This window comes from Pholis gunnellus, assembly GCF_910591455.1.
Source record: "Pholis gunnellus genome assembly, chromosome: 3".
NCBI classification, from domain to species: domain Eukaryota; kingdom Metazoa; phylum Chordata; class Actinopteri; order Perciformes; family Pholidae; genus Pholis; species Pholis gunnellus.
This window is the reverse complement of record NC_136529.1, coordinates 27,491,769-27,504,547: the sequence shown is the minus strand read 5'-3', so window position 1 is coordinate 27,504,547 and position 12,779 is coordinate 27,491,769. Positions and strand designations below refer to the sequence as shown.

Genomic DNA, 12,779 nt, shown 5'->3' with positions numbered 1-12,779 from the left:
GTGATTTGACCCGTCCTTCAAAATAAAAGCTAGGACAGTCTAGTTTTTTGTCTAGCCACCAGATGTAGTGTGTGTGTGTATTAATATAGAATGTGTCTCTACGTGGCCACTTGTGATCTGATCTTACTTCCCTCATTCTATATAAAATAAACACAAACGTAATTTTCCGTTTGCAAATCCCAAATTTGCAAACGGCAGGAGGCAGCAATTTACTTTTCCTTAATGTGGTTGCTAATCGCTCGTTACACAGGAACAACATACATTCAAGGTATTTCCATGTGCAGATTTAAGACTCCGATGACGAGTGTGTCCTGTTGAGGCTTGCTCATAAAAATTGATTGGAAATTCTCAAGAAGCTGCCGGAACAAGCTGGAGAAAAGTGTGAGAGGCTCAGAAACGAGCGCACACACACACACACACACACACACACACACACACACACACACACACACACACACACACAGGAATGTGCTCGGTCAACTTGCAGTGTGTAGAGGCATCATTAGCTTCATGCTGAGCTAACTGCTAACAGACGGCAGCAGCCCTGAACTACACCAGGTGCTAAATGGGGCCATCGCACCAGTCGTCTACCAAAGAACTCCTGACGTACACAAGGCACAAGGACAGTAATACAAAAATGTTTGGTTTTGAATGTAATAGTGTTTGTGGAGTTGCAAGAAATGCCCAGTGGGAAGACGCAAGACCCCACATTTACATATATTTGTGATTCAGGGTCTTTCCCAAAAACATTTTGATATGAGGAGCCAGATTTAGAACCACCAATACCACAACAGATAAATGACCGACCTACTCTTATGGAGTCAACAGCATCTAAAATCAAACTTGTAGCTACTTCAAAGCCAAACTAAATTAAATGTTTCACCACCATCACCAGAATAACACTCAACTTCTCGTAGGAAAGCCTCAACTAAATCTGAAACGATGCAGCGGACAAATATGTAGTCGTGCATTGGTTGTGTTCACATTTTGGTCCACAGGCAGGCGGTCGAGGTTCCTTCAAACAGATGACAAAATATACATCGAGCGGACCCTCACTGCTACATTTCAGCCTTAATGAGACCCAGCGTGCAGGTAGGGAGTTACATTAAGTAGCCAAACGTGTCCAATCAAACGACGCCGGCAATCTATCCATTTGTAGCAGCCAGCTAATGATGCTAACAGCGCTAACGACGGCAACAGTGCACTGTGGCGGTGTTTAGCTCGCCAGTCACACACACCCACCCCCACCCCCACACCCCCCCCCACACACACACACACACACACACACACACACACACACACACACACACACACACACACACACACACGCTCTCAAATGAAGCACCTCATTAGCATCTGTACCACTTTACGGGTACTGGTATCGGAACTTTATAAACGACACCCAGTATATGACTTTGACATTTTAGCTGTGAAATATACGCTACAGGGCTTTTGTAGGTTTTAGTAACCTGCTGTCATACACACACATGCACACACAGTGCAGGTTTAACAGAGAGATAAACACACGCTGTAAGCTCTGGCTGCTCTGCGAGTGTAGAAACGTTCTCCTCTTGCTGCTGGTCTATACTGTGTCTTGTGACGTGCATCATGACGGTACCTTATGTTGTTGTATTTATGCTTCAGGTGACGTCATGTGCACATTAACCTCCGTATTCAAACGACTATCTGTAGTCCACTCATTCTGTGCTATAGCAGGTTGCGTTTTACCTTCTAGTGCCGTCAACCTGCACGGATAAACCCGCCACATTCATACATTTTGTTTCTTATCTCGTGCGTTGCTGCTCTTTGAGACATGAAGGAGCAGGTCTTCCGAAGGCTTCCATGAAGAGGAGCGGCCGTGATTCACCTCCCACACGAACACACGCTCACGCAACTGGATTTCCTTTAAATACCAACTGCCTTCTGAGTTACATAATCACACCGGCAGCTGACTGTCCTAACAAAGCCCCAACACGCTCTGAGAGCTCTGGCAGTCCCTGTAAACGTCCTCCATGTATTTATACAGCTCGTAATCTGGGCTCAATACCGACTCCTGTATTCATAGAGAGAGGAACTATTGTAATGTTTGAAGATGTTTAAAGAATTTAAATATGATAAACATACCGTTGTCCACAAATATAAATCTCAGAGATCAAATGAAGCAAACTGTGTTTGTTTTTTTAGATAAATGTACTGTTCAGTTTGGTGACTGATAGATTGACCCGAGTGTTGTCAGAAAGAAGTGAACCAGGCTAGCGGTTCGAGGCTAGCCTGGCTAACACCTCTGAATCTCTGACTCAGCTGTCAGCAGTCGAGTTGCACGGTGAGGACAATGCAATAAAAGAGATGATATCTATATTTATTCTAACCCTTTCTGGAGTGCAGTTGTCTTTGTAATTACCACGTTCAGCAATGAGACCTCCATATTCAACCAGCTGATGTGGTGGAACTGATGGTCGCATCCAATGATGAATACAAACAGGAATATTTCCCACAATGTTGGAGCAGAAGAAGAGCTAAAACCGCCCTTCACTGTTTAATGTGTGTGTGTGTGTGTAATTTAATCCAGGGCGAAACAAGGCAGCTGCACATGAGGTCTCACTGTGTTACTTCAGACAGACAGAGAGAGCTACACACACACACTCTGTGTGTGTGTGTGTGTGTGTGTGTGTGTGTGTGTGTGTGTGTGTGTGTGTGTGTGTGTGTGTGTGTGTGTGTGTGTGTATATATATACATATATATATATATACACACATATATATATATATACATATATATATATATATATATATATATATATATATATATACACTTAATAATCAATCTAGATGTTGTATTAATGTTATTGTGTATTAATATTATTGTAGGTTTCATTTTTGTGATGCTTTGGCAACACTGTTTCTAAACTTTAATGCCAATAAAGCAAATGTATTTGAAGAGAGAGCGAGAGAGACAAAAAAAGAAGACGGGAACAAAACCAAAGACAGACGTTACGGAAATTGGCTTGGGCAATTTCCCTCGTCCATTTCATCCTCCGGTAGCACGATGCTTAATGCTTTCTACATTATATTATCACACACAGACACACACAAACACACACACACACACACCTCTACAGAGAGTAAATGGGGCTAATTAGTTCCCTCATGATCTCATTATTTATAATTAAAAAAGACACCGTGAGCAATCACACTGTAAGAAGGAAGGAACAGACGGATCAGGAGGGAAAGCATTTCCCTTGGTTTAGTTAGACGTCAACACACACACACACACACACATATATATAAATACCCATGCAAACACACAAACAAAGCTGATCTCAGGATGATTTTCTTCTTGGTTGTGTTTGGCAGCCGAGAACAAAATCCAACTTTATGTGTGTGCGTGTTTCTGTACGTCTGTGTGTGTGTGTGTGTGTGTGTGTGTGTGTGTGTGTGTGTGTGTGTGTGTGTGTGTGTGTGTGTGTGTGAGTGAGTGTTTCTGTACGTCTGTGTGTATGTTAGTGTGTGTGTGTGTGTGTGTTCACCTCTAGTCCCGGTCGCCATGTCTGCCACCTTCTGAAAAGCATCCAGGAAGGCTCCGGTCACCAAGATGGTCGTCCTGGAGTCAAACACACAAACATCAGACACGTATTGACTGAATCCATTAAACACACAGGAAGTACTCTTAGCGACCTCTGACCCCCCCCCCCCCCCCCCCCTGCATGGACGGACGGCAGGTTTCCAAGCGAGTCATGTGACTTTTGTTTGCTTAGAACTAAGCAGTGTGAACCAAAACAATATGAAGGACTTTTATTTTGGAGGAGAGATTGAATGGAGCCACATGAGAGGCCAGTCGCCCTCAAAGGCCAGTGTTGGGAGAGCAACTGGAGACACACACACATTATCATCATCAATGGACCTATTGTCCGTGTCCCATTACCAGCAAGGTCTATGTGTCTATACCTGTGTGTGTGCGCGCGCGCACGCGCACACGCACACGCACGCACGCACGCACGCACACACACACACACACACACACACACACACACACACACACACACACACACACACACACACACACACACACACTGCAAACCTAACTAAGTAGATCAGATGACAGTCAATAGTTTCTGTCTGTCTGACCTCAGTGGAAAATTCTCTTCCATGTTAAAATACCAAAGACTACACACACAGAAAAACACACACACACACACACAGAAACACACAAAAACACACACACACACACTTTTATTTTGAAACGGGGTGAAGTATAGGGCCGTTATTTTAAATAAATGTTCTGCCTCATCCTAAAAGGGATATAAAGCACTAAAATATATTCAAACACAAACATCTACTGTTTAAGAAGTCTACTTTATACGATATGAAATAAAAAGTCTCGTTAAAATGATCTTCAGCTTGAGGCCGTGATGATAAAAGTGTTATGTGTCTTACTGTTTATTATTTATATATGAATAATATTTTGATAACTGAGGACTAATCCGAATATTACTGATGTTTAAATTAAATGAAATATTTCATAAAATAAATAATAGCAATGACCGCAAACAGAAAATCCTTTTTAGGATAACAGAGTTTACTGCAGGTCTTTATTGTTTCATTCTATTTTATTTCATTTATTATACAACGAATTATTCATATAAATAAAACTATAAAATAAAACTTTATTTAATCTGATGTTTACTGAGAGTAAAATGCATTTACATGGAGAGCTTAAAAACTGTTTCATATGACTTCATCCCTGAATGACGATAAAGACGCTTTGTGTTGTTCCTGCAGGATCCGAATGTTTTGATCTTGTTTTAAACTTTTTGTATGTTTAAGTCAGTTATTTGTATTTGTGCTGCTGTGATACTTCAACTCGAGGAAAACTGAGTTCATCCTGTCATCCTGTGCCTTTAGGTTAACGAGTGAACTCGTGCGAGTCATGTGAAGTTCTATTCTGAGTCACAGCAGCACGCTGACAATGAACTAACTCAAAGCTTCCTCCACAAAACATGGAAAGACTTCATCAAACTATGTAATGCTGAACATTCACCAGAAAATCTGGTGCTTAATAATCCCGGTTATAAGCATGAAATATAACTATTCATTTGTCTTATTTGGTGGTTCAATGATGGAACACAGAGTTAAAGTATATACGTTTTATGTGTGCAATTATCCACAGCAGTTCTTTTAAGTAGCATTAAACACTTGAGCTGTGTGTGTGTGTGTGTGTGTGTGTGTGTGTGTGTGTGTGTGTGTGTGTGTGTGTGTGTGTGTGTGTGTGTAGCTGGCTGACTGGCAGGGCTAATGGGCTGCGACTGGCTGCAGCAGGCAGAGCGATGCTTATCAAAGTAAACTGGCCTACTGGGAAACACAGCCATTAGACTGTTATTACGCCGTGTGTGTGTGTGTGAAATCTGTTTGGGTAGACTGTTAGGGAGTTAAACAGGTCATAATTCCATCTTTAATATCTATATTGCTGTATAAACATCTTCAAACAACTGGATTTATTCAAGTTTCTCACCAAAAACTAAACGTTACATTTGAACGCATCATGCTGAACAGAGCTCGAACGCATCGTAAAGTAACGCAATGCAACCTCCTTTAACGTTAGCCGTTAGCTCCGTTATTTAGCGGCATCAGTGTGTGTGTGTGTGTGTGTGTGTGTGTGTGTGTGTGTGTGTGTGTTTTACCTGAGCTGTGACTGTAGCTTGGCTCCTTTGGTTACAAAGTCCTCCCACGTTGGATAACTGGCCTGCAGCGAACACAGAGAACACCGACCACATTAAACATCACAGGAATGTAACTGAGACGTTCAACACAAAAGCTTTTCAATCTGTATTATTTATACCAATAATCTTAAAGAGTTTATGACCTAAATGTGGGAGAGATAGAGCCGTTATTAAAGTGTTTAACCCGTCAGCGGTTTCTCTGCACAGGACTGGATTTGTACCGCTACTTTTTCAGAACATTTTCATGTCTTTGAGGACATTGGACATTCTCCTAAATGTCTGTGTGTTCATGAATAAATAAGAATATAAAAAGTTCTGAGTCCGTTTCCACGAGCAGAGAACAGCGGAACAGGAAGTGACCGAACTGATCTGCAGGAACAAGTAAAGGACTCAGTAAATGGAGATTGATGACTTTTCCATAACTTTCTGGGTTTATCTATTTTTAAACCCTTTTCATGCCTGGACATTGCCATATTCACGTTCCATGACTTTTTCACGATCATACGAACCCTGAAAGGAGCATTTATGATATGAGCTTAAGAGTAGAAATTACATATATTATGCTTTATCCTAAAAGGAAATGAATTAGAGATTGGATCTAAATACACATCTTGGGGTATTAGATCAAGATCAGGACGGTAAGGAAGAGGAAAAGAGACAGAAAAGAAAAAACTAATTCAGAATATGGATGAATAAGATGATCGATGGAGACAGAAGGTCTCACGTTCTACCAGTTCAAGTTGTCGTCAACTCTTTTCTGTCAACTAATGGGTTGATCCAACAGTCGCAGCTTCACAGCGTTCCTGCTGAGTTACTGTGAACAGCAGCAGCTCTGAACTGTTTAAAAGATGGACAGCTGACTGACTGGTGTTATTTTTGGCTCCTCAGTGTTTCACACGAGGAACACGGTCGGTGTCATTTCAACGTTCGGCTTATATCACAAATGAGACGAGAGTCTTGTTTTCATTAAACTAGTTCCACTCAAGACGGTTAGAAAAAAGAAAATCATCACAACAGAGTGAGTTCCAGCAGCATCGCTTGTGAATTGAATAGTTAATTCTTTATCAAAATAGATTAATGCATGAAATTGACACCCGTGAACATATTGCACACACACACACACACACACACACACACACACACACACACACACACACACACACACACACACACACACACACACACACACACACACACACACACACACACACACACACACACACACACACACACACTTTACTTTGATGAACTTTCAGTATTTTGTCCATAAGTTGAGCAACGTTTGAATGTAAACAAACTAAAGAATATCTTCACTGAACTAACTTCTCTCCATCACCACCACAGCCCAACATCCCTGAGAGGAAGTAAGACAATGGTATTCATCTTTGAACTGCAGAATATTTCACACGTCTTCCTTGAAGAGGGTTAAAGCTGTTTCCACGTTGGCCGACTGTACCAGCAGCTGATCGATTACGTCATCTGAGGCCGGATCTGACCCTGAGTTACATCTGCAGCAACAGCTGCTGCCGCAGCGGCGCTCTGGTTATTCAATTAAATCAAAATATACAGGGAAGCCCTGTCGGAACGCAGAGACCGAATCACCACTTTCTCTCTCTGTCCTGAACCTGGTCACCCTGACTGTCCTCTGCCTCCGATAATACCGATTTAACCCCTAACACCGCGCCATTAGCCTCTTAGCTCCACACCGCTAAAGCCTTTAGTAGCCCCCCCCCCAAAAAAAACCCTCCCCAGCTAGCCGGTCGTGCACACGGCATGAGGCTGACAGCTTTACTGGCTACGGGGATTTAGCGCCGCGCTGCGAAATACTGCAGGCGACCAGTGAAGCCGGGACGAATGGAGAAGAGGAAGTGAATTCACTGTATTGATCCCAGTGGGCTGTGGCTGGAACAGAATGCATGCTGGGATTTAGAGTGTGGGGGCGGGGGAGCATAAACTCACAAGTGAAATTTAATCTAGAATTGAGTATTTGTACAGAAGTCATTAGTGTTATGGAATTGGTAAAGATATGATGACGTGGAGTGTTCTTTTGAATTGAAAGCATTTAGAATATATTGTAATCTTTCCAAAACCTCATCTCATGAGAGCGTTTTTCTTTTTTTTTAGACTAACCCCCTCGTTTTAATCTTTCACAAAATCCATGTGTGTAAAATTGTCTCATGTATATAAACCCATCTGGACTTGTTCGGATATCAAATCTCTTGCAGCTCGTAGCGCTGCCACCGGCATCTCATCACATTTATGTACATTTCAGTTCTCACGGTTTGACAGTTCGCCCTAAAGCATTCGTGTGCAAAAGACCTTTAGTTCAGTGAGACATGTAGTCAAACAATTAGCCCAAATACACTTATGTTTACATCTTAGCTTCATGTGCACGACAATCATTTGTGGTCCGTTAGCAAAAACCAACCAGACATGGTACAACCTGCCGATTCCTTAAGATCCTATGTGATGAGCGTTAAGATTTCCTACTCCCTTAAAGTGGCCATCTTGAAGATCTTCATTAAAAAAGGAAGTCACACAACGGTGACTGAGTTACAGGCCCACTGATTAAAGTATTGTAATATTATGAACGGTGGCGACATTCCTGAAAAAAAAAATGCATTTTATACACAAGAAATTGAATTAAATACACAATTTCGGGCGCAAATGAAGACTCAAAGCACAACTCCTTTGTTTACACTCAAATAGAAATTCTAAATCAACCACGACTGACATTTTTAAGGATTGCCACTTTAAGGTGACAACAAACAAAAGAGCTTATTCACTGTTTATTTTGCTTTTCTTAGTTGACCACATGCTAATGTTTTTAGTGTATATATATAAACATGAATAAATAACTTCTGCAGTAGGAAAAACCTCCTGAACCATCACACCCGTACGGTTCACAGCACTGTAACATAACCTTTATGTGACATGTGATATCTGAAGAATGAAGTGTATTCTACTTATGCTATCACTATAAATCCAGAACCTACAACACTAAAATGTCTCCTCTTGTATTGCTCGCCGCTTCTCGCCTGAACCTTAAATTCTGTCGAGGTTTGTTGTGACTAACAGGAATGTCGCAGTCGGCCGCAGACGTAACATCTCAGCGGCAGGTTGTTTTTCTGCAGCGAGCGAGAGCTGAAAGAAAACGCCTCAGACGGACAAAGAGCACCAGCGCTTCAGATTCAGCAGCTTGAGAGCGCGTTGTGGCTAAAATAGGGTCCCGGGGGCCCCGCGAGGGTCAAAGACCGAGTCCAGAAGAGTTCATTGAGACAGCTGAAGACAAAACAGCTGCAGACTCTCAGAAGAAGAAGTGACAAAAGGTGGTGAATGAACTACATAATACATGAGAACCAGTCGGATCTTTGATTGTGTTTCATTTAAATCTGGGTTTCATGGTCGAAAATGTCAGAAGTAGTCGGCTCGGAAGGAGATAGATATCCATAAATACATATATACAAACATAATTTATTGTTAAATATGAACATTATGATTCTGGGTCTTCTCGACTGATGGCTTGAGTTACGAACTATCAGTCGAAAGTAAAGACAAAAGCCCCACATTACATGTTAAATTTGCTTAACTTTGACAACCGTCAAAAAGAATAGAAGAAGATAACAACAACAAGAAGAGAAGAGGAGGGGGAGGAGGAGGAGAAGAAGAAGACAAAGAAGAAGAAGAAGAAGACGAAGACGAAGAAGGAAAAGAAGAAGGAGAAGAAAAAGAAGAAGTTGTTGTTGTACCAGCTCCTTAAATATATGTTGGGCGATAAGTGACGGGAAGGAGAAATAAAATGTATTTTTGGGGTCATTTAGTGAAAGTGTCTCCAGAGGGTATTAAAATGTCCATCTTAGCACCAAATGTAGCTAAATGTAAGGGATCGTTATCAAAGATGTTTATGGTATTTAATCGTCTAAAAAGAAGTATATGAAAATATTCTGTAGAGTTTTTAAAGATAAAGAAATCAGCATAAACAATCTGATATCAGTCAGGTTGTATCTAATATTATATTTAACTGTAGTGCTGAAATGTTTCTTCAAGAAGATTAACTGAAGACAAATGTAATATATTGATGAAAGGTTCTGCTACCAGCATGAAAGTGTAGTTTTAAGATGACCCAGTAAACTCCGTTCACTCCGCGTATAGAAGCCGTCATTCTATCTGCTCACGGGTCTACGGTTACTTTGGTCTGAGGGCGGAGTCACCGTCTATCAGCGGATAATCCTCCTCTGGTAATCCGGACACGCTCTACTGACCGGCAGAAAGGAAACGAGACGGGACGTCCCGGGAAAGTGAGAGTGCTGCTGTCGACCTGACGGGGACTTCTAAAGAAAGACCGTTTAGTCACTGAGTGGACCAGCCGGACCTGAACCGATGAGATGGTGACTCATTAGCATGCAGGGACATTCAAATGTCAGCGCAGAAACAATACATTTGTGCTCGTTTTGTTCGATGAAAACCAAAGAGATATTCCATTAACAATGAGTAAGAAGCTAGCTAACAGTGCGCTGATAGTGTCATTATAAACTACCACAGTTTATCGTGTGTTTTTAAGGCCTATTTCCACAGTAACGCGTTAAAGCTAATGGGCCTGGGACCACCACACTCAAACAACGGCTTATACAGCAATACCATGTATTTTGTCCCGTTTAATATTTAACCGTATACTTGTGTATTACATATTTGTATTTCGTCACTTGTAATGTCTGTTTTTGTTCCCTGCCTCGGGACAACGGATGTAAATTAGTATTCTTGCTAACTCCGGCCTGTTAACATCTTATATTTTATACTGATGTTCATCAATGTGCTCTGTCTCTAGCAAATAAATAAATAAATAAACAAATGACCCGTCCTAAATTACCGATAGAACATATAGTTCCTCAACTTTTATTTTTAATTGTTAAAATTAACATTTAAATAAACAATAAAGACTTTAAAAAAAACAAACGGGTGTCTTTAAAAAAAAGACAACATTTATTACGCTGCTATGATGCGTGTGAAGTCTGGACCAATCAGAAGAGCCCGTCGACGTCTATCAACAGTTGAGAATACAGATGTAGTCTCTGTTTGAATGCAGACTAGAATAACCTAAAAAAACAAGTGAAAGCTGAAAACGTGCTCGTCACGATTTCAGTCATTTCTATTGTGGTGAGACCTCAAAAATCCAGTTATGGACGAACAAAGAAACCCGATACTGCTGGTGAACTGTAACAGGAGCCTTAAACAACAAGGAAACGAGTCAGCATTCGGTTCCCTCGTCTCAAAGTCAACGGGTTCATTGTTAGATGTCTGAATTAAGGTCTGTGTTTAACACAAGCTAATGAAGGTTTAGCTCAACGACATTAAATCGTCTGTTAACACCGCTCTTGTGAATCTTTTTGTAGCTTTTCGTGTTGCTAGCCATAGCCTGTATATGAGAAGTGGACGCAGCCGTCGTGACGTCACACGTTGGTTTGTGGGCTGCAGACGAGAATCCTCGAGTTCGGCCTTTTGGCTATCGGCCATCTTGGAATTGTTTGGAATACGCCGTCGTCGTCGTCGTATTAGGTCGTCACGATAAACTAGTCCCTCTTTATCTTCACGGTGACGACACAGAGTCACACCACCGTAGTGTAGTTTGTTTATAGGCTTTTTGTCGAGGGAACCGGTGCGATGCTACAAAAGTACGTCGTCCATTAAGAAACACTGACATTCTGTTGTTGTTTCTCCAAATGTGCTCCAGTTTTAAGAACACGTTGTTCTTTGATTGTGTTCACTGCAGCTTTCGGTCTCACTTTTGCATTTGCAGCCATGCAGCCAGCTGACTGCCAAGTATCTGCTACCTGTGTGTGTTTGTTTGTTTATTTTCTAAATTCCAGATCATCTGATAACCATTTTGGAGAAGTTATTGAGGAAGAGATGAGCTGAAAGTATTTTTTCAGTGGAACAAGTTTAAAACAGGTTTCAGAGTCGTAGTGAAACGTGCACGGATGTCGCTCAGAAACATTCATACTTCTATCTGGTATTTCATTTCGGACGTGCCTCCTGATAGGACGTCGGATAAACCAATCGGCTTCTGTGACCCCTCAGTGGCCAATAGACACCATGCTGTGCTTTAAAACGGCAGTAAAACATTACGTGGAGCACAAATCCTTCAATGATAAGAAATATACCGGGACTGTTTAAATGTTCACTTCCTCGTTAGAAACAACACAAATGGCGACTAAAGCTCTGCATCCACAGTGTTCTAGAAGGAAACTCAAACATTTCAGTCAGACGTACTGGTTGCGGGAGGAAAGAAGTTTGGCGGCTTGTGATGTATGGGGAATATTGATGACCACCTTCATCGTAAATCACTGCGAGGGGGAGGAGGCGTTCGTCAGAAGAATGTGACGGATTGAATTCCTCTGAAACCAGTTTGAGAGCGAAACTTGCCGATTACACACCACAGAGGACGGTTGTCACTTTGGTTTTACTTTACAAGAGGAATCACCGTTTGGGGTTTTGTGCACATGCATTTCATTCCCGTCTGTCTCAAGTTATTCTTTTTATTGTTAATAAATTCCAGGACCGTCTGTTAATACTTCATGACTTCACTACTCTGTCTGTGGCTCTTAACCCGAAGCCCTTTGGTTCCTAATGAAGACATAACTCTTTAAAAACAGGCCCACAAACATTTAGTTTCATTTCTGCAACTTCAATTTTGACAACTGCCTTTTTCAGTTTAGTTTGCCGAGCGTCTCCGTATAAAAGCAGCTTCGCTGAAAGGCTGGGGCTGTTCAAACAGAAGGTTGATGGTTTGTTTGACGTCGTGTTTGAGCTTCACTGGTTTACTCAAAGACAGGAAGACAAAAGAGAGAGAGAGGGGGAGAGTAGACAGACAGGTAGGGTGTGTCAACATCAGGTTAATGGTTTGTTCAGTGTAGTCTGGACCTGGTCCTTTATCTGTCAAACAATGAGGTGGTTATTGAGTGGAAATGGACTTTCCATTCCTCTTTAATGTTCGTACATCGCTCACGATACGAGACTAAAGCTGTGAGGCTGAGGAGTTCAGAAAGTTTCCTCATTTATTTCTCTG

General features: G+C 41.6%; 1 protein-coding gene across 1 annotated transcript in view; it reads right to left on the bottom strand.

Annotated features, from left to right (window-relative positions):
* mtss1 (MTSS I-BAR domain containing 1) overlaps window positions 1-12,779 on the bottom strand; it is a 45,653-nt gene that overhangs the window by 25,052 nt on the left and 7,822 nt on the right. The window contains exons 2-3 of the mRNA XM_079186266.1: window positions 5,678-5,739; window positions 3,527-3,600 (exon numbers count right to left, since the gene is read on the bottom strand). Coding sequence (XP_079042392.1) covers window positions 3,527-3,600; window positions 5,678-5,739 — 136 coding nt within the window. The remainder of the gene's footprint in view (window positions 1-3,526; window positions 3,601-5,677; window positions 5,740-12,779) is intronic.